The 19,373-nt window shown below is 42.3% G+C and overlaps 1 protein-coding gene across 2 annotated transcripts; it reads left to right on the forward strand.

The window, feature by feature from the left end:
- Window positions 1-217: 217 nt before the first annotated feature.
- CDO1 (cysteine dioxygenase type 1) lies at window positions 218-10,015 on the forward strand. 2 transcript variants are annotated; one of them, XM_062604507.1, is made up of 6 exons: window positions 218-522; window positions 2,712-2,789; window positions 4,978-5,135; window positions 6,887-7,066; window positions 7,323-7,332; window positions 9,262-10,015. In XM_062604507.1, the coding sequence occupies exons 1-6, from the start codon at window positions 326-328 to the stop codon at window positions 9,317-9,319; spliced, it is 681 nt and encodes a 226-aa protein (XP_062460491.1). In that variant the 5' UTR covers window positions 218-325; the 3' UTR covers window positions 9,320-10,015. The 2 variants fall into 2 exon arrangements, with proteins under 2 accessions (XP_062460491.1, XP_062460490.1); XM_062604506.1 differs by lacking the exon at window positions 7,323-7,332 and having other exon boundaries at window positions 228-522; window positions 6,887-7,056; window positions 9,255-10,015.
- Window positions 10,016-19,373: the final 9,358 nt, after the last annotated feature.

The following is a 19,373-nucleotide window of genomic DNA, read 5'->3' on the forward strand; positions in this document are numbered from 1 at the left end:
GGGGAAGAGGCAGGAGAAGGAACAGGGGTAAAGGCAGGAGCAGGGGCAGAGGCAGGGGCAAGGGCAGAGACAGGAGCAGAGGAAGGCGGTGAAAGGCGCGCCCCTGCAGCCGGCTCCGGGTACCCCCGCCCGCCGGGGTCGGTGGCCCCACTCCCGAGGACGAGGACGGGGACGGGCACGGTTGGCCGCGGTCCCGCCCGCCGCCGCCTGGCCCCTCCGCCCGCCGGGGCGGTGGCAGGCTCCCGCCGTGCCTCCCAGTACATAAAGGGAGGTGGCGGGGGCCGGCCGTGGGCAGCGGCTGGCGGCGACGAAGCAGCCTGTGCAAATGGAGCTGCCGGCGGTGATGGAGCAGCCGGTGCAGACGGAGATGTGGAAGGCGCAGAGCCTGGAGGAGCTGATCCGCATCCTCCACCGGCTATTCGCGGAGGACAAAATCTGCGTGGAGGAAGTACAGGCGCTGATGGAGTCGTACGAGAGCAACCCCGAGGAGTGGCTGCAGTACGCTCAGTTCGACCAGTACAGGTACAAACCACGCCGGAGCAGAAAGCCTCCGGTGCCGCGCCGCTCACCGTGCTAGCGGAGCTGGCGGAAGGGCAAAGTCGCGAACGGGGAGCGAGGACCGAGGGGATGCAGAGCAAACGCACCACTGACCACCCTCTTCCCCATCCCGACCCGGCCGACGGCCCCTCCGGCAGCGCTCCGACATGGGCAAAGGGCAAAGGCCCCCGGGGGGTCCGCGGTGGCCAGCGGCGGGGCCGGGCCGGGCCGGGGAGCGGGCGGGGCGGCAGCGGCCAATTGCAGCACCGGCGGGCACGGGCGGTGGCTGCCCCGCACCCGCTACCGGCAGTATCACGTGTACACCCCCACCGGCGCCGCAGCAGAGCCGGCATGCCGCGGGGGGTGCGCGGCGAGCCGGGGCGCGGAGCAGACCGCACCGACGTGCGTGTTCGGTGTCCGCAGAGGAGCAGGTGCGTGCCCTGCCGCGCCGGGGGGGCGGGAGCCGACCGAGCCCCACGCTGCAGCCCCTTACTCCTCTGGGGTTTTTTGCTGTTTGCCGGGAGTGAGGCAAATACCCGCGGGGGTTTGGAGTCGCTCCGACTTGCTAACAACTGATTTATCACGGCCATTGGTGACTGCCCCGTCTCAGGTTTCAATATAAATATATTTTATTTGAGCACTTCGTTAAGAAAACGACAAAACTAAGGACAACAAAAAACTCCCAGACTTTTACTTTTAGCCTTACTTTCATGAAACCATCACTCTGGCTTGACTTTTTTCGCCTTCTTTAACCTCGTGTTTGCTATCCTCCATTCGGAATTTGCAGCAGGACACAGGAAACTAAGAATCAGAAAAACAAAGTGTGCTAACATTAGAAGTATGTATGGCAGCCGTATTTTTTTTTTTTCCCCCAGCCGAACCCATACAGAAATAACAGCACTTGAAAAGTTTGGTCAAATGCCAGAATCGATTGCTTATGTTCTGGCATCACAGGAAAATATGTCTACCTAAAATATGAGCAAAATGTGGATGAGGTGAAAGGCAGCATATAGACATACATGTTATGCTTTTAAAGTAATTTGTTATGAGCCTCCTGTCTTGAGTAAAATAGAGTGGTCTTACGGGAAAACTAATTAAAAACTGACATCAGTGCCCTTTCTGTGTGCCCTGCTTGCATCTCCTAGCTGAGAGTGAGGCATCCTGTAATCAGTGTATTTGCTTTACTTGGCAAAGTAAGGTGCACATAGTCATAACTAAAGCTGAAATGAAATCAGAAGGTCCAACTGGGTTATTTGCATTAAAACATCTAGAAGCACCAGCCCCAGATCAGAAGAGCTGCACTACGGAAAGTAATGTGTAGAGCAAAATCCCAGTCCCTTCTCAAGTGAACCTTTCAGTATAAGAAGACAAGCAGCAAGCCAGGGAGGCTTGCAGGGGTGTTCCCTAAAGGGAACAAATGTAAGATGTTGCTATTAAAGATATTTGCAAGCCCTGAGAGCAAATCACAGTCTAGAATATCCCTATCGGTAAAAGCATTCAGAACCAAGCTTATGCCACCTGTCAGATAGCACATGAAAAATCTTTTTAGGAAATCTTGCAGTGATAAACTTTGTTTAGAAGTAGATGCTGGCAGAAGTTATCCCACAGGTGCTTTATCAGCACACAAATGCCGCAGTACAAGACATAGGACTTTCAGGATCAGACTAGGAGAACCATGGACAAAAAGCCCAACCTCTTATTTCTTTTTTGGCTTTGTACAAATGAGTGCTGCATAACAGAAGGAAAGCCAAGAATATTTGAAAAGGAAATGCAGAAGAATGTAACCATTTATTTTTCTTGTTCCACTGCAGGCCTCTGTTTCTAATTATAAGCCAGATGCTGAAGTGACTTCATTCAACAACTATTTTGATTTGATCCTGTCTACCACCCTAGTCTCAGACTCACAGTTCCCAGACTCCAATAGTCTATGTAATTCAAAAGCAATATGATTATAAAATACCAAAATTACTTTTTTTCCCCCAGAAAAAAAGAACTCTTACCAAAAAATGAAGTTCAAAATACAAGTTTGTTTTTTTTTCCAAGTACAACTTGGCTTTCAAGAAAAGGTAGAAAAAGGATTCTTATACATCACAATCTTCCTTCATAAACATTTGTATGATTTTGTCTTTTGTAGGCATATCAGTACGGTAAAATGCAAACACTTTGTATTTCAGGTATACAAGAAATCTTGTGGACAGTGGAAATGGAAAGTTCAACTTAATGATCTTGTGCTGGGGTGAAGGGCATGGCAGGTTCGTATCCAAAGACTATGGGTTTAGCAAACAGACAAAGAGACACCGTATCTTTCACTGTCATAAAAGGAGAAAAATAATCAGCCCTCTGAAAGCTATTGGAAAGCATCTGGAATCAAAGCAGAGGTATTGGTATAGCAGTCCTGAGTATTTGCTGTATCTTTTGCAGGTTTGTATGTCATTGACATCTTTAGATCACTCTTTTGGTTTTCTACCAAATCTAACCTTCTCCTCTGTCAGAGGAATTTTTTAGTCCCAGAAATACAGTGGATTCCATGGGTAGCAGGGACTGTTCAACCAGTTCCATGCAACACTTGGCTGCAGAAGCAGGACTTGGTGGTATTTACATAGTCTTTGTTCTTTGTTTGTAAGGGTGCTTAAATCCTGCCTCTATGACAAGATGAGAAAGGTAGGTTTGGGTCAGGACTGCAGGCTGTGAGGAGAGAAAACCTTTCCAGGAGCACATGGCTTTCTTTAGGTTCACGCATCACACCTCTCTCAAAATGGACCACACTGCTGATGTGGCCTCCTGAGTTGTATGCACAGATGGTATCCTACGTTGTGTAGTCTTACAAATGTGAGGGCAGGATCTGTCCCTTGGAGGTCTTTCACAAAATTTTGGCTAAAATAAAATATGGAATAAAAAAACTTGCAGGTTTTGACTTATTATTCTCACATATAAATAGAAAACCTAATGAGATGTTGGACCATTTTTTTGTTTGTTTTAATTGAGCATGCAATTGAGCATTTACAGTATTATCTAGGGGATGCCATGATGTCATACTCAGAGGCATATAGGAATTGACCCCATCACCTCTAATCCTTCCAGGCTATGCCCCCAAAGCCTGTAATTTATGTCAAGCTGTGTTTGGGTTGAATGAGCATTTGCTAGAGCTAAACTGGACAGAAGGATATAAGGAAGAATATAAGGAATATAAGGATGTAAGGAAGAAGTTCTTCACTATGAGGGTGGTGAGGCACTGGAACAGGTTGCCCAAGGAAGTGCTAATGTTCCACCCCTGGTAGTGATCAAGGCCAGGTTGGACAGATCTTAGGGTGACATGGTCTGGTGTGAGGCGTCCCTTCCCATGGCAGGGGGATTGCAACTGAGTGATCTTAAGGTCCTTTCCAAGCCAAACCATTCTGTGATTCTATGATTCTATGACTAAGACCACAAGCTGTTTTTGCTTCCTGCATGAGGAGGATCAGGTTGTTCTCATGGCTTGTGGAAGGAGCGTGACAATGTGGCATTTGTGAATTGCTCTGTGCCTGAAGCAAGCTCTGCTCTCTTGGCATCTCACATTTGGTTACTGGAAACAGTAATGAACAAGAACCAAGTTTTTGACTGAAACCCATTAGCACTGTATTTCTGGGAGAATCAAATTCTCCCTTTTCCGTCCCCCTGGATGAGTGGAGAGCTCTCTCTTTCTCCTAATCACATTGACTTCTGTAACAGGACTCTACTTAAAATGCCCAAGCAAGCCTGAACTACTTATCTAGCCCGTATGTCTCCAAATGTAGCAATTAAAACATACTTCAGATCAAGCAAGCAGACAAATCATACCAGATCCTGCTGTTCTGTTCATGTTTTGCCAAACTAGAGAAATTAACAGCTTGCTGGAGCTGGTTGTACTTAGTACTACCAGAGCAAGAGGTACAGCACTTTTTTTTACTCAACAGATGTCTGTGCACTCCAGCAGTAAGGAGACCATAGAAATTAAGCAGAAGTAGCTCATTTCTCCCACATTTTAGGATCTGCAAATATCAGGTATACTTGCAAGCTTATACCAGCCTCTGCCTGAGGTCATTTTGTTTCTTGACCAATGAGAGTTTTTGTGTTCTGAAGACTTTTTCTGTCCTCCTCCCTCCTCCAGGCTTCCTTTGTATTTCTCTGTGCAAAGCCATAGATGATTGAACAACATCTGACTCTCCTCCAAGTGCTGCTGTATGTGAGCTTATCACAATGCATTTCCACCATAGGAGTTTTAAGTAGGTTAAGTAGGCATGCCTTAGCGACTGTGTTGGAATGTTTTTTTCCTAAGACTTTTGTGCATGACCTGTGTGCAACAGCACTTGATTCTACGGCTGTGTCCATATGCAATATGCTATACCATTTGTCCTGAAATTGCTCTACTAGAATTGACTATGTACATCACACTGAATTTGGTTATTCCTTTCTGGTGTATAGCAGCATCCATGATCACACCGACTCACACTGCTTTATGAAGATCCTCCAGGGAAATCTAAAGGAGACTCTGTTCGAATGGCCTGAGAAAAAAGGGAATGGTGAAATGATTAAGAAATCAGAACGAGTTTTGAGGGAAAATCAATGTGCCTACATTAATGGTAAGTTGTTAAGCTTGTTTTGACAACTGCCCATCCATGACTTATTCCTAACAGAACAGTTCATCTGCTTTCTAGTTTCGTACCTTTAACAGCGTAATACTAATGGCTCTATGCACAGTTTAGGAATGTGACTATCTAGATTCTGCACAAATGTGTTCAGTAAACCAAATAAAACCATGTTCTTTTAACTCACTCTTAAGACACTGCAGCAATTGCTTGATACTTATATAAGCTGGGTATCTCCTCTAAACCAAGCAGCCTTCAGCATTGTGTCCCTAATGTCTATCTGAAATTACTTGGGACAGGGGTTCTCAGACTCAGTTGGGTTTTCCTGCCTAAGCAGATCTTTCCAGTGCAAGCAATTGCACCCTGTGTGCATCTGATCCAAAGATTCCTTGGTTGTTTTAAACAAATTTGGTATCCAATTCTCTGAGGCGGTTTGGATCTCAGCCACATTTTGTAACAGATGCTTTGATTTCAAAGAAACAGGTAAAACAAGTAGAAGGAAAACACTGTTGATTGACCGAACTACTTCAATAGTGGGTGACCTTCATGCTTCTATTGCATGCTTCTTGATTGCTCTGTAATTTATATTTAAGGTTAGAACCCACAGTGTTTATTTGAGTTTCCCACTGGATGAGCACAGATTTAGGACTTTTTTTCCCCTATTTTCCACTATTTAGGTAAACTATGTTAACAACACTTAGGGCTTACACTTCAAATGTATCAGAGTTAAGAGTGTACTCAAGATTCGCAGAGTATCATGCTTGTGTTGCACTATACAGGTCCAGGTATTATATAGCATATTAATTCTATTAATTCAAGTACAAAGGCCTTAGTTGTTTTTATAGCAGGGTCAGAAGTTTAAATTCCAGGTCTTTTAAGTAACTCAAAAACTCAACTTCAGTGTAGAATGGAAATTATTTGTTTCATAGATGTGATTCTTCATACCTTACATTTTTATGTAACAGCTCGGTTTCTACTCCACCATCACAGAATGTGCCATTACTTCGTTAGTAACCACATGACAGACAGCGAACAGATGTGTTCAGTTATACTTGCTATTCAGCTAAGCTTGGAAGTATGCCAGTCACTACTAATTTGTCACCTTAGTCAAAAGAGCAGACAGATGAAAAGCCTGTTCTCCAAACTAATAAACTGGAAGGATTAATTGGGAAACAGATGCCTGTAGAGAAGACAATTACTTCTCTGTCTAGAAGTGCATGCCCCAAATACACGTAGCTGACTTTTAATTTGACTGATGTCCTTGTTTCCAGGCTAAGAGCTGGCAGTACGAAAACTTCTTCCCTGTAAAACATCTTGCTAATTTTTAGAAACACAAACCTTCCTGCTTTTGGAGGAAGCTTCCTCCTCGGAACAGCAGCATCTCCTGGGAAAGCAAATAAACTTGAAGCCCTTTGGGAGTGATAGCTAGAAAACTAGTGACAGCATGCCCTTCCTTAAGTTTCTCTGGGTTTCTGTTGGCCTTTATCCTGTAGAAGATAATCCAGAAGTTACGTGAAGTATGGAGAGCAATAACTTATGTTGAATTACCACTGCATTTAGGAATCTGTGCTGGAGAACAGCAGTCAAATTCACTGTACTCAGTTACTTGTTGCCCGTAAAAATGCCGGCACGCCTGAGGGGCTTGCTTATAAGTTTCTGTCCAGAAATCAGTTTTCCAGGTGTCTGAGACCTCATCACATCTTCTCAGTAACACAACCTCTTCTTTCATGCCCTTGCTGGTGTAGACTCCATTGGCCTGCACCGTGTGGAGAACATCAGCCACACAGAGCCTGCCGTTAGCCTGCATTTGTACAGCCCGCCCTTTGACAGCTGTAACACCTTTGATCAGAGGACTGGACACAAGCACAAAGTCAAGATGACCTTCTACAGCCAGTTTGGGGAAAGGACTCATTGTGTAAGTATGAGTTGACACGCTGCCCACCTGGCCCTGTGCTATGTCATGTCCCTGTGGGGACAAGGGCGAGGACCTGTCCTCCTACCTACCCAGGGCAGAGCACCAGTGCCCCAGGACAGGCAGAAGGAAGGTCCAGCAGCCCTGCCTTTCCTGGGGCATCCCCATCTAGGACCAGCATAAAACTTGTTTCCAATACTACCTGATTTGTTGGTTTGCACTTCCCCCGTGTGGAACTGGCTGCTTTGTAGCTTCCTCCCCTTCACCAGCAGGAAATCGGTTCCAAGCAGAGAGGAGGATTACTGAGAATTCTGTCAATAGCTAAGTATCTTCAGGCAGAAAATGATAGTAAATACAAGCCAGCCAATGGAAAACTGTGAAGCAGATACATTGTTTTGGCCAGCTTAAGTCATGTGTAACGTTTCCTGCCGAAACTGTTCTGCCAAAAAGCAGCACATTTCAAGTCATTAGTTCAAAACCTTGTAACCTACTGCAAAGAATTTTTAATAGATTTAATTGAATTCTTTGAAACAAAAACTTTGACACAGAAAGACATTCTCTGAGAGTAAAAGCAGGCCTTTTGGCTATCGGCTGCATTCTTGAGCAGTGGCGGGATATTTTATTTGGATAGAAAAGCAATCTTAAGATTGGTTTTGGGGAAACTAGCTAGGACATCTGGGAGAGTTTAATCAGGTTCCTTTTAGCGCTCTTCCATGCATTGAGAAACATAACTACTTACACGGGAAGAAAAGACAGATTCTTGATGTTCAGCCACAGACATTCAAGGACTGTTTGGTTTTGTTAGATACAGAGCAATTTCACCTTTCACTGAAGCCAGAAATTCAGTGCTCGGGCGTTTCCCAGAGTGAGCTTTTAGTAAGACACAGCTGAAGTTCTACATAATTGACAAGTACCATGTAGATTATTTCTTTGGAGCTTATCGCGTTACATGATTTACCAAACAACTGAAACACAAACTTTGACCTTCCCGAGTTTGAAGGGTCTTTGAGAAAGTAAATTTAAATTTGTAATTCAGATTTTAGAGGAAAATTAACATGGAAAAATGCTGAACAAAATTCATGCAAGAGTTCAATGTTTGCTTGCTTTGTTTTTGTTTTAAGTATTTATTAAATATGAGGTATGTCCAATAACAAGCAAGACTAGATGTTTTGATTTGGGCCATTTTCTTCCTCTCGATGTGTAACTATCTAGCAGCGCTTTTACCTTTTGTGTGAAACCAGATCTGGCTTTCGGGAAGGAGGTAAATCCTAGCCATTGTGTCTCTTTCATGAATTCCTGTAAATGGAATTCCAGTAAGGGGGAAAGAGGTACTGAGTCTGAGCCGTACCGCTGCCTGAAATGACTTCACACTACAAAAACCTTCTGGTCTCAGTGAGGGTTTCTGGAAATCTGACTGGAAAATCAAATTTTCTTCTGCTTACCAGATCTCAAAGGGATGTAGGAAAACACAGAGCTCTAAGTTAAAAACACAGAAAGAGTAATGTAAAATATACTGGTGTATTTTATGCTTTATGAGTGAAATATCTGCCTACCTAAAGCACGTTCAGTACTTGCTCTTTGTCATAAATTTTTTTGCAGGTAAACCACACAGCTCAATCCCTAGTGACTTCTGGCCACAATGAAGTCTTAGTTAACTAACTCTCCAGTAAATACATAATAAATTATATAGGCCTACTAATTATTATGGTATGTAGCATGTCCAGGGACTTCCCACAGAAGTAACTATTTACACAGTTTGGGTACAAGCCATGGGAACACCAATGTGAAAGTTCACTGATGGGAAACTGATTTTGTCTTGGATGTCACAGCACATCAGTTCCTACTGCCCAGAATTTTGCTGGGGTAGGAGGTCTCTTTCTGCAGCCTGTCTTCCAAGCTGAATTTTCAAGCAGTTTCTGTAAAATGAAGTAGGGCGAAGTACTGGGGAGAGAAGATAGTCTGAAGGAGGAGGCACTCCTCCACTGTCCCATCTGCCATGGGCTTACCTGTGGTCACACAGACTCAATGGACAGAGTGACTTTCTCAGGTGTCCTCTATCAAGCTCTGTAGTACTAAATATAAATGCATTAAGTATTTTAAGGTACTGAGCTGCTCTGGGAATTAAGGCCCCTGCTGAGAAAATGAGGCAGGTGGTGTCTGTCTCTTTCCCTAAAACAGTTACCTCTCTTCTTTCCTTTTAGGCAACAGCAGTGCCACAGGAGAACAACTGAGAAGCACCAGCATGCATTTGCATGAGACCTGCTGAATGTTTAACTGGGGACAGAAGACTTGCATGGCTAAGGCTAGCAGCCAGCTATATTTCTATACCTTGTACATAGGAGTACACTAGGGCAGCTTCCAAGCCATCCGCATTTCCCCCGAGCAAATGCTGATTATGGGACACTAAGATAACTAGTGCCATAAACTACTTGAGAGGTTAGATGCCTTTTCTTAGGCTTTTGTCAGAATTAAGTAGTTTGTTTTCTGATTCTAGCCTCCTTTTAATTCCAATTCTGATACCACACTGCGAATATCAGAAATAGGGTTTATAAACATCATTTGACACTACTTAATAGGTGCATCAGTATGTATGCTCTCAATGTAATTAATAACTATATAAACTTCTAAGCTTCCAGTCACTTGTGCCTATGGGGATTACACTAGATACAACTAACAGCAGCTTCCTGGTTTTTTTTAATTAAGCCTTTTAGGTTTTAGTGCTGTACGCCATTTTAATAGTTTTGTGCATTTTTTACTTTTTGTTTTTTAGAATTTCATTTGTCAGATCTTGCTCTAAATAGGAGCAGTGAAATGCTTCATGCACAATGATTTTCAAAACTGGGCAGAGATTTAGGTTTTTAATAAGACTAATCATACTTAATTCAGCTAATGTCCAGTTTCCAGCATATTCCATATAGCTACTGAAGAAGGTAACTGAAATAAAACTGGATTTGTTCATAGATTTTAAGTTTTCAGCTTTTTTTCTCCTGGCAATTAAAATATTCATCACACTTTCTGAAAATCCACATTCTTCATGAACTTCTAAGTCCTTTCCAAGCAATACACTATTAGAAGAGGCTTTAGAAAGTTGGAAATATTTCAAACATGCAAAGAATCCTGATCCCAATTAAGTTGGTGGGAGTTCTGCGTTTGAGTTCACTGATGCTTAGTTTTATCCTCCAGATTTAGTTGTAAGGAAAGAACCATCTCTAATTAAACATACATACCAAAATCAGAAAAGCTGCCTGCACGGGAATTATAATAATATATTATATTATATTATGTTATATATATTTTTATATATATTCTGTCTATATATTTAATGCAGCTAATAACATAGGACAAGTAGAGAACATGGAGCATGCCTCCTAGTCTCATAGATGACTGCAGGTTACTCCAGCAGCAGTTTAACAATACCCTTTTTAGATGTCACATACTTCCCTCCATATTGACAAGCATGGAAAATATTACTTTGTGAGTAAATATTTCCAGGAAGGTTGTGTCAAATTAAAAAAAAAAAGTGAAATAAGAAGTTTGAGCAGTATCATAGTTTTTAAATGAACCTGTGCTCTTGGGCTGTGATAACTCCTTGAAGGCCAGGGGCAAGAGGGGGAAGATGGAGAAAGGGAGTGTGGAAGGAAAAGGAAGGCCTAAAGGCAAAAGAACAGAAATAAGCATCAGCAGTAACTGGGGACTGTCTGCATGGGGTGGACCTGGAGTCTGTGCGAAAGACAGGTCAAGGTAACGTGCAGCCCAAAACTGGAAGAAGCATTAGTAGCAATGGCACTGCAAACACGAAGAATCCGCTGTGCTTTCCGTGGGATACAGAATACCCCAGGGTTTAGCACGTTTCTGTCTCATTCACTATGAACCAGATCCTGAAAAATCTTGTCAAGGATTGGGATGGAGCATCTTAATTTGTCATGACTGGAACTGTTATGGGAGTGTTGCAGCACCAGAGGTGAATGGAAGCTGGCAGTCCAGCCATCCCACTCAGGCAAGGTCACCTAGAGCAGGTAGCTCAGGACTATGTCAAGTTGGGGTTTGACTATCTCCAAGGATGAAGGCATGACAGCCTCTCTGGGCACCAGTGTTTGATCACCCTCACAGTAAAAAAAAAGCCTTATGTTTAGACAGAATGCCTTGTATTTCAGTTTGCACACACTACCTCTTGCTCTCCTCCCCCTTCTCACAGGAAGTGAGCCGTTTCACTTAACTAGTTTCGAATATAGCATATTCATCATGGTTTTGCTTACTAGGTAAAATTAAAGAATGAGCCAAACAGCTTGTATATCACAGGTTCAGTCAGATCAGGCGAACTGGAGAGATCAGAGAGGCAGCCAAGAGGCCCAGCAGCAATAACAACGGCTAGCTATACCAAGACCCGCTGATACAGAAATTTAGACAGTTCTCCAGCTAGCCACACACATGCCCAGCAAGTGAGGCAGAAGAAATAAAAACAAAAAAGAACACAATTATTTACCCAAGCTGTCCCAAACACTGTTTAGCCATGGTAAACATGGTATCATATGTTGAGTAAAATAATACAAGAATTTCAATGTTTCAGAACAAGGTACTTACCATGTTCTTATGCGTGCAGTAACAGAAACAAAGAGGGGTAGCCTATCTGACATAAAGGACACAAATACAGGAAACCTTGAGAGAAATGCCTGATTGGGTCTAGCGTCCTTAGAACACATACCACAGCCACCACCTTTGCCACTCCCTAAGCACTACCTATGCATCTTGTGCTCCGTACGCACAAGCACAAAGCTAGTATCTACCAAAAGCAATATTTAATTCATAAGTATCAACTGATACAATGAGAAATAGCCACCTTTTCACTTGCACATATATGTTCACATAACTTGTGCTGGTTTAAAACATAGAAAACATAAGAACAAAATAATATTCATACGTTATTATGGCTGAACAGCCAAGGTATTAAACTTTTTAGCATATGGAAGTCCTTGAGCTTTAAAACAGTGCTAACTGGCCAACTGATGAGGTAGCAATATGTGACTATTAGCTTTCACCGGGCTATGAACATGTTTAGTGCTTCATATGCTTTCATCTGAGAAGGTAGTAGTGAGCTGTTTCACTGTAAATTGAAGAGAGTTCAGCATTTACCTGGGTTACAGCTAAGATCCCTAAGTGGTAAGAGATACTGCCTTAAACCATTAATACTACTAAATCATTCAGGCTGGCAACAGCAGGAGGAATTCAGTCTATGATCTGGTACATTAACTGAGATTTCAATGAAGGAGCTTCAGTAGGAAAACACAGCAAGACAAAGTAATGCCAGGAGTGGATTGAAGTGCAGTATTTACATGAATTCCTCAAAATGCAAAAAGGTTAGGTCATTTTGGCTTTGTTTCGGAAGAAAAGTCTTCTATCAAAATCATAGTTTACATGGGAAGGCTCTGTAGCAAAGAGTCCCTGGGAAGGCATAGGCCATATGCAAGGGAAAAGCTGACAGCAGGGGTTCTTTGGGGAATGGAATGCTATTGCATCCTTTGTAGCTGTGGCTGATGAGGGCAAGATTCACAGGAACTCTGGACACTTGTTCTGGGAATATTCACCTCTGTATAACTAGCAGGTGAGCAGCTTTTTGTCTCCCCATACTGAAATGAATGTAGGGAGCTCTGAAGCCCCTAACAGGAATCATTGCTCAGAGAGCAATAAACTGCATAAACAGTTTCTAATGTTCTTTCGAATAACTGAACCTTGAGTCTAACTCGGCATACACTAATTGGTTCGATTTGTTCCTTATGCCGGGGTAACACTTTGTTAAGTCTCTTGATGTTTGAGCATTATTATTCTTTACTGTTGATGTACAGAGGAACACAGCAGAATCAAAATCCACCCTATATATAACCTTGCTTCCATTACAAAGCTTTTTCCCTAAACCACAAAGATACAAGATGTGCTATTCACCAGCTAATCCATATATTATTTTTTCACACTCTTCTCATGGTCAACAGAAAGCTGTGTTGCAAGAATATAGCCTTCTTGAGGTTAAAAGAGGTGACTTGCCTACAGTGACTGCAGAGAAAAGGAGAGTGACATGAAGCTCAGTATTTTTCAGCCATGCTATGTATTCTGCTCTTACCAGTTTAGCTCATGGAAGACTTTGCTGTCCTTAAATGTCAGAGTCTCTCACGTTCTGGGATGGACAGTAGCTCCAGCCTGTCCGGTAAAGGACCCAAAACCACCATGGATGGATTGTGCAAGTTTTCAAGACCAGTTCTGACCCTTTTAGCCCATATAGCTTTATTCACTGTTAGATCTCAAATGTTTGAATCCTCTGAGTACTTTACACTGCACTGTTTTTCTTCAGAGATGGGTGATGCCCAAATAGAGATCTCCTAACCTAACTGATCTTTTCTGCATGCTACTCAAGAAATATCTGGGCCATTTTTTAACAAATAATGAAATATCTTATGTCTTTTACAGATGTGTTTCCTGTTTGCTTTTACTCTCCAATTTCCTAAAAACCTTCAGTAGAGACAGATAAGTGCATTGGTTCCTCTTAAAGACTAATTTCTTGACATCTGAGGTGTGCCTCCCTCCTGTTCAGAGGAATGTACAGTTTTAAAATCACTCTTATTTGCACTTCACTTCCCAGTAGGAAAAAAAGATCCTTTTCTGAACCACAAAGATAAAGTGTTTCCTGACCCATGCTTTGGTTTAATTTTCATGCCCATGTAGCTCTTTGTTTTAGATGTATATTCTTGCAGAGCCCTGTGGTCTCCCAGGTTTAGTTTAGCCAACTATGACCAGCAATGGTGAAGAACATTGTAAAACATGACGGCTAAATGTGAATTAATGCATTTCTTAGAAGATGCAACTTCATTAACCTGCTCACTTAATTCATAATAGTTTGAAAAATGTCATAAGAGGATTATGTGGCACATGCTGCTCTGATCTGTCCAGTTTCCCTGAGATACACATGAATCATAAAGTTACCATGAGTGAAAAATATATTCCCCAACCAGAGAGCAAAACTTCTGATCCAAAACAAGGTCTACCTCCAGTTCTCTGCTCCCATTAAGGATTCAGATTCAGAGCCTCAGTATCTCTGACTTTTATTTTATTTGGTTGGTTGTTTTGTTGAGGTTTTTTTAAATCACACTGTGAATGCAAAGTGTTTGATTTTCTTTGTAAATCACTGCCACTGAAAGGAGGAGCCAGAAAAAGAAAGCCTCTCTCCAGCCCCTGTAGCACATCACTTGTTTGCAACAAGCACTCTGATGAAATAAGCATGCAGAAAAATTTATTCCCTTGTGTCTACCTGCAGGCAAGTACAGAGCTTTGCCCTTAAGAGAACTGCAGAACAGCTCTGTGAATGCTTCGTGCTAGGGGCAGAGATGTCCTATCAATCACTCAGAGGACGGCCCTGAAAGTGCATGTCCTCAGCATAAGGACAGGCAAACCTGAGGAGCAGGAATAGCTCTGGAGATTAGAGAACTACCCTGTAAATGCTGAGAGCCTGTTGCTACTACAAAGATCAAGTTCGTTTGAGGTCTGGTTACATACAGTTATAGAAGCCATAGCTTGACCCTTTCACTGGAATACTGATAAACCTCCTGGGAGGCACTCAAACCCACAGTGTATAGCTATTCCTCTCTTGTAGGGTAGGGCTCTGAATGGGCCTTGTACTGCTGATGTGAGACTATTTACCTAGCATATTCATTGGGAAAGAAAATGCATTTGTAAAAGCTTGCTTCAAAAGAAATACGCAAAATAGCCCTGTTTAAACTCAGAGGCTAAAGGAAGCCTTATCACTTTTTTGGGCTAGAACTTTATCCAATATAGGTTGGAACAGCAATGCTGTCATCAACAGACTTACAATGTTTTACTGGTTGAAACAATGGTTCTTATTTTAAGCCTTTACTGGGACTGAGTGTTTAGTCCTGGTTATGTTTATTACTTGAGATTTCAAACTGTGGCCCTCCCTGAACGTGGTTACTTATGAGCAAAAATGTACTGCCTGAGAAAAGCTTTAACTTCCAGTGTTTCATGTTGGCCACGAGTATGCAGTACTAGAGCTTCCAGACAACAGGCAAGTGTGAGAGGAAAAGTGTCTTCCTACATCATTGCATAAATTAAAACTAGTAGCATGTTTCTCTGCTTTTGCACTTCATTGCTTCATCACAACATAAACTCAGATTAAGGAGGTAATTTCATTTGTTGTATCTACTTTGAGGTTCTGCTATCTCAGAAAAATAAAACCTTTGTGTTAAGGTTTCTGGTCTGAATTTGAGCCCTACTCTGTTGGCACGAAGCGCTTGAAAGAACAGCTGAAGTAAGTCATTCACAGACTTCCCAAACTTGGAATTTTTGATAACACAGTGGTTATGGCAGTTTGCAGGCTATGGCAATATTCCAACTGTAAACTTTCTCAAACCAGGCAGGAAAAGTACTCAAGGTTCTCAGTGAAAATGAAATATATAGTTTACATTTACAAGAATGTAAACTATTTGCTGCCTTCTTACATGTAACATGATACCATTAGCGCCATTCCGCCATGAATCATGAAAGCACGTTATAGGTGTTAGAGAATTAGACTCTGATACACCAAATATGCTAAATTATGCCCAAGTAACTTGTATAGCCTCAACTTCTTCAACATCTGTGGTCCTAAAAATACTTATTCCTACTGTACCAAGCCTTTGTCAGGTGATTAATAACAAGTTCTTTAATAATAAGGGAATTGAGACACAGTGAAATTAGTGACCTTGTGCCAGACAGGGCAGATAGCTCTACAAAAGTGTTGCAAACCCCATGTTAGTTTCCAGTACATATAGCCAGCCTATATTTCTATTGCTGCCTAAGGAAAAAAAAAAAAAATCACCTTGGGTGGAGAGCTAAAATATAGAGAGTAAAACTTCTTATAGATCATCTATAGTTCAGTTAGCTCGCACTTCTGTTGTAAAACTAAAAGGTTGAACTGAGACCTGGAAATATCAAATGGTCCTTTGCATGGAAAGCCCATTCCCAAAGGAAATTAAATAACACTAAATATTTTGTAGTAGTCTTTGACTGAAGTCACAATCATAACATTCAATAAAAACATCTTTCATAGTCAGAAAGTCCCAAACACTTGTGGAGGTCTTTTCAACAGAGCTGAAAACTATCCCAAACAAATGGAAAATTCTTTCCATAGACTCATACTAAAACAAAGGTGGGGTTTTGGAAACCAGTTAGTTCTAAATAAAACAAGACCCAAATATTGATTTGCCTTTGGAATTCCCTTATTTGCACCTGTGGAGCAGCTACTAAAAGGATCCCAAGTAAATGAGTGAGTTACGGAGTCATTAAATGCTTATGTTAATTATAAGTCACTTCTTTAAAACAGTTGCTTCTCTCTGTAATTTGAATAGCTATAAAGGATATCTCACAGTCACTTGGAAAAACCTAAGTGATTGCAAATGAATGAATGCTCACAGCACCACAAGCTTGGGCTTGCAACCTCTGTGGAGAGCCAGCTATACCACATGGCAGATTGCTTCCAGACTCAGGGTTTGCTGTGGACTGAAGGCTCACTAGGATTAACTGTGTGATGACATTTGTACAGTTCAGTGAGGAACAAGCAGGACCAAGACTCACCAGTGATTTAATGTGGACAGGCCAAGCAGTTGCTACTTCTAGCTACCTATCTGCCCATCCCATTTTCCAAAGGAGGCTCATAGCAGGCTGAAGCTGATTCAGAGCCATCACAGTCCGCAGCTTTGCATATGAGGACACACTGAAATTTATTCCAGATTTATTACATGTGGAGCAGTAAATCACCAGAGTTCATGAGGAACTACACATACTTTCTGCTGTCCTTGGTCCAAGGTGGAAAGTGTCAGGTCACGTTCAATAAACACGGAAGCAGCAATCACTTCAACTGTCAGCTACCTCCTTCAGGTTTAGGATCAGAAGAAAGAAAACATTTTCGTGTTATACCAAGTCTGTTCACTGACATGACAACTCGGAATTAGTAGTGTTTGCCTTAAACGTCTACACAGGTGCTTTAGCCTTGTTGTTGAAGTAATACACTGGCCTGAATCAGCTTCAGCTTACTAATGGTACTAATGAAAAGCATTGGCACTAATGAAAATCAGTAGCACATTATGTCAGCACATAGAAGTACCTACATACTGCCCCATGCTCTGGGCTCGTGGAAGTGATCCCATATTCAAGTAAACAGAATTTAAATAGCCATGCATTAGGAGCCATGCAGTAAAGAAGGAAAAGTCATGACCTTGGACCAAGTAGTCCTAATGGCAGTAATCATGAGGTTCCAAGACCTGAGCTGCCTACACAAAAATTTGTTACAAAAAAAAAAAAATTATGGAAGTCTTTGATCAACTCAGTCCTTGCTTCCAAAGATCACATCAGATTTCCCCATGTAAGATTCCCTTAAGGATTCTAGGAAACATTCCCTTAGAAAAGATCTGGAATTATTAACTGGTGAAAGGGCAATGACTTAGTAGTTGAAAGGAGTGCTGATTTCTCAATATTATCACTACCCATGTTATTGTGATGCAAATAGCTTATACCAAGCATTATGAGTTCTGAGAAGAGAATTATCTTTGTCCAGTAAATACATGAAGTTCCTATTAGGGGCCAAAGTACATCAACTTGTCTGAAAGGGTGGGGACATCATGGATCATAGGAGCAAGTATCACCATCTAATTTGAATGAATTATGGTATATCTGGACTTGGTTTTTTTTGCTGATTGAGAGAGATCTGCTACAGCATATTCACTGGACCATTGTCTAAGGTACACAGTGGGGTCTTAAATGCTTTCAGGATGCTGCAGCTCTGTTGGCATTTCTCCTAAGCACAGAATCTTTACTAGCTAGCTATCTGTGTGCTGGCACAGGACCTCACACACAGGCCAGTTCCATTCTTAGGTTTCTTCTGGTTCTTTCTCAGGTAACTTTTAGTTTACCACTGGCTCTTCCACAGTTGTCAGTAGCTTCGATACACTCATCCTTTGGCATCACATTTCCAGAGAGGCAAGTTTCCTACCAAGGAAGGTAAATGACTTACAGGTGATCATCATGGTGGGTCTTTGAAATAGGGTCAGCCTTGTAACTGATTTTTATAAGTCATATAGTAGTAAGAATAATGCCCTAGAGACTTACACAAGACAAAACATTATTTCTTTCTGCAAGACGCACTAGATCAGCTAGTAAAATTAGGAAAGATGGACGAGTTTCAAGCACATCCCACATGGAAACAATGAGCACATAGGTTTTCATCTCAGGAGAAATTTATGTCTAAAATGGCATGAGCCGGCAGTGTGCACTCACAGCCCAGAGAGCCAACCTGGGCTGCACCAGAAGGAGCATGACCAGCAGGTCAAAGGAGGTGATCTTGCCCCTCTGCTCAGCTCTTGTGAGACCTTACCTGCACTACTGCATCCAGATGTGGGACCCCCAACACAAGAGGGATGTGGAGCTGTTGGAACAAGTCCAGAGAAGGGCCACGAGGATGATCAGGGGACTGGACCACCTCCCGTATGAAGATAGGATGTGAAAGTTGGGGTTGTTCAGCCTGGAGAAGAGAAGGCTGCATGGAGACCTCATAGCAGCCTTCCAGTATCTGAAGGGGGCCTGTAAAGATGTGGGGAGGAACTCTTTGTTAGGGACTATAGTGATAGGACAAGGGGTAAGGGGTTAAAACTTAACCAGGGCAAGTTCAGGTTAGACATAAGGAAGAAGTTCTTTACTGTAAGGGTGGTGAGGCACTGGAAGAGGTTGCCCAAAGAAGTGGTAAATGCACCATCCCTGGCAGTGCTTGTGTGACATGGTCTAGTATGAGGAATCCCTGCCCATGGCAGGGGGGTTGGAACTTGGTGATCTTAAGGTCCTTTCCAATCCTAAACATTCTATGATTCTATCTGCTGGTTTACAGGAACGATGGAGTTTCACATAGAACAGTAATATTACCCTTTTTTTTTGGGGGGGGGGGGGGGGAATTTACAGGAAACTTGCAAAATAACACAGCGATTAAGTTCAGAAAAGCTTTTCAGACAAGTGCTTTTGTAATAAATCTGAGTTTTACCATTGACTCCACAAAGCAGAACTGAATTAAGTGGTGTTGATCTCTATCCTAATGATGTAACATGGAGTTTTGATGTTTGGGGGTTTGCAAAGGGCAGCACCAGTGCAGTAATTTTCTTTATACCTGTTAAGCCCTCTTCAGCAGAGGCAGTTGTCATTTATAAATTCTTGTGACCTCTCCTGAGTGGAAAAGGAGACAGACTGTTCTTCCAAGAGGTACCTAGCACTACAAGTGTGTGAGCTAGCTGAGATCTGAG

This window comes from Pezoporus occidentalis, unplaced genomic scaffold, assembly GCF_034315485.1.
Source record: "Pezoporus occidentalis ecotype Australia unplaced genomic scaffold, CSIRO_AGI_Poc_V1 ctg86, whole genome shotgun sequence".
Lineage (NCBI taxonomy): Eukaryota > Metazoa > Chordata > Aves > Psittaciformes > Psittacidae > Pezoporus > Pezoporus occidentalis.

Bases quoted from the DNA above. Each gene is read 5' to 3' on its own strand.
- CDO1 (XM_062604507.1), top strand. From the start codon at position 326: ATGGAGCTGCCGGCGGTGATGGAGCAGCCGGTGCAGACGGAGATGTGG. The intron at 523-2,711 runs GTACAAACCACG...TTTGTATTTCAG, and splicing joins GCTCAGTTCGACCAGTACAG to GTATACAAGAAATCTTGTGG. The intron at 2,790-4,977 runs GTTCGTATCCAA...TCTGGTGTATAG, and splicing joins TGGGGTGAAGGGCATGGCAG to CAGCATCCATGATCACACCG.